At 35.0% G+C, this 2,500-nt stretch overlaps 1 protein-coding gene across 1 annotated transcript in view; it reads left to right on the plus strand.

The window, feature by feature from the left end:
• LOC122262583 (uncharacterized) overlaps positions 1-2,500 on the plus strand; it is a 5,363-nt gene that overhangs the window by 735 nt on the left and 2,128 nt on the right. The window contains exons 2-3 of the mRNA XM_043030618.2: positions 2,045-2,290; positions 2,410-2,500. The exon at positions 2,410-2,500 is cut by the window's right edge and continues 428 nt beyond it. Of these exons, the coding sequence (XP_042886552.2) occupies positions 2,063-2,290; positions 2,410-2,500 (319 nt within the window). The 5' untranslated portion in view covers positions 2,045-2,062. The remainder of the gene's footprint in view (positions 1-2,044; positions 2,291-2,409) is intronic.

Consider the following 2,500-nt stretch of genomic DNA (forward strand, 5'->3'; position numbering starts at 1 on the left):
GGCAAATGACGAATGCACATATTCATAACCAGTTTTAAGTACTATAATAATATTTTAGAATTTACCCTAGTTTACCCTTTCATTTGGATAAGCAAAGAAAACGTTTGACGTCAGCCAGTCACAAGGGTGATAAGGAGAGGAAGGATAAGGAAAAAAATACGATAGTGAGTGCAGCCGTGCTAACAACACGCACACACACACACACACACACACACACACACACACACACACACACACACACACACACACACACACACACACACACACACACACACACACATACACACACACACACACACATACACACACAAAAACCATACCACACCACACTACATTACTCTAGACTACACCATATCATATCATGTGGTCAGATATGATGGACTGAAATCAACTCCAAAATCACTATTAATTAAAGCGGAACTAAATATACCAAGAAATGGAAAAGACATCGGAATAATTGTAAGTAAGATCGTGAGAAGGGCATTTACGATTGTAAACAACGATATGGTAAAGGAAATCAATACTCGAATAGAAAGACTTATTTTAAATGTCCACTTTTAAGGATGAACACAAAAATTGGAACAGGTTTAAGAATGTGCACCAGCTTTAAGGGACTGAAGAAATTAGAACTTAGTTTAATAGGGGAACGAAGAGAAAAGAAAAAGAAAACATGTAAAACGATCAAATTTTCCAAATTGGTTCATTCATGAATGCAATAACATCACAAAAAATGTTGTATGTGCCGGAAACAGTGTTATCTGCACAGCGTCACAGCCACACATTGTGAAACATCTCAACATCTATTAAAGCTTAGCTAGTGAGATCATTTTTGATACCTAACCTAACTTTTGATTTGAAACATCGACGTCTGATTGGTTCTCTATCAATTATGTCATATTATATATATATATATATATATATATATATATATTATATATATATATATATATTTTTTTTATATGTATTTATTCAAAATGCTTTGTCCCAGTTACTATTAATTAAGACGGACCAGTTCTATTTTTTTCAAGGACTACATCTATTTATTTATTCATTGTATATATATATATATATATATATATTTTCTTCTTTCTTCTTCTTCTTCTTCTAGGCATTTTTCCTGAATGTCTTCTTTTCCCAATTGTGGATGTTTTTCTTTGTGTTTCTCAACAGCGCATTACAGCTGTTTCTTGATATTTTTATATGTTGTCTTTACCAAAATATACTCGCACCCTGTGGAGAACCATCGGTAGCTTAAATAATTATAATGATAATACTTTTTATTTTTTAGAATTACCATACATTGAGCTAGTTATTAGTAAGCTAGTTATTTCCCTGGTTAGATCATTCGGAAACTCTAATATAGCAAGTCTAACCAGGCACTAGGCATGGAAACATCTTTATCATTTTATCGTCTCAATTAATTCAGACTGTCATAAATTATGAATGTTCGACGAACAAACTCTATTTCGACAAGTGTGTTTGTCGCCATACACACACACACACACACACACACACACACACACACACACACACACACACACACACACACACACACACACACACACATATATATATATATATATTTTTTTCTCTCTCTCTCTCTCTCTCTCTCTCTCTCTCTCTCTCTCTCTCTCTCTCTCTCTCTCTCTCTCTCTCTCTCTCTCTCTCTCTCTCTCTCTCTCTCTCTTTATCTTTTTTAATACAAATCAGCATTAGTTTTTATTGAAAAAAAAACTAATGGTGATTTGTAACTTTGGTAATATATTGATTCCTACTCCCATACCCTGCCCTCTTCCCTCCATTATAATATATATATATATATATATATATATATATATATATATATGTATGTATGTTAAGAATATGGTCATTCATCTTGCAACACATTATGGGGGGATTACAAGGTGCTGAGATGTCTTACAGTGTCATAAACTTGTTGAAGTTCGAATTTACCTATGTTGACTGTATGGCTATATGAAAACTTCATTTTGACTACTTAAACACAAGAGTATGGATTATTAATAACTATAAACATTGATTTCAGGGTATTTTTGGCGTTGTAATGGAAGACCAGATAAGCTGTGCCATATGCCACGAGATATATGGCAAAGGAGAGAGGGAGCCTGTGATGCTGCCTGAGTGTGGTCATACCTTCTGCAGGTGCTGCCTTACCAGCCTTCCTTTAGTTGTTTGCCCCATTTGCAGGAAAGTCCACACCGGAAAACCCGTTGGAAATTTGCCAATAAACTTCGCTCAGCTAGGAATAGCAGACTATGTTTCGACTACAGATGTGTGTGTTTGATTCTTTATCTTTGTTTTAATGCTAATACTCCATTCACTCGAGATAATGTAAGCTTTCATCATTCCTTTGAAAGTTAGAAAGACATCTAATAACTGATTTGTTTTCAGGAGAGCAAAGGTCTTGGAAGATGCCCTCTGCATGGCCTTCTGCTCGATTTGTGGTGTACAGATACCCAGAGGGAGATTTGCGCCAGATGCT

Source organism: Penaeus japonicus, unplaced genomic scaffold (assembly GCF_977035675.1).
Source record: "Penaeus japonicus unplaced genomic scaffold, GWHDUDI00000001_assembly GWHDUDI00000016, whole genome shotgun sequence".
NCBI lineage: Eukaryota > Metazoa > Arthropoda > Malacostraca > Decapoda > Penaeidae > Penaeus > Penaeus japonicus.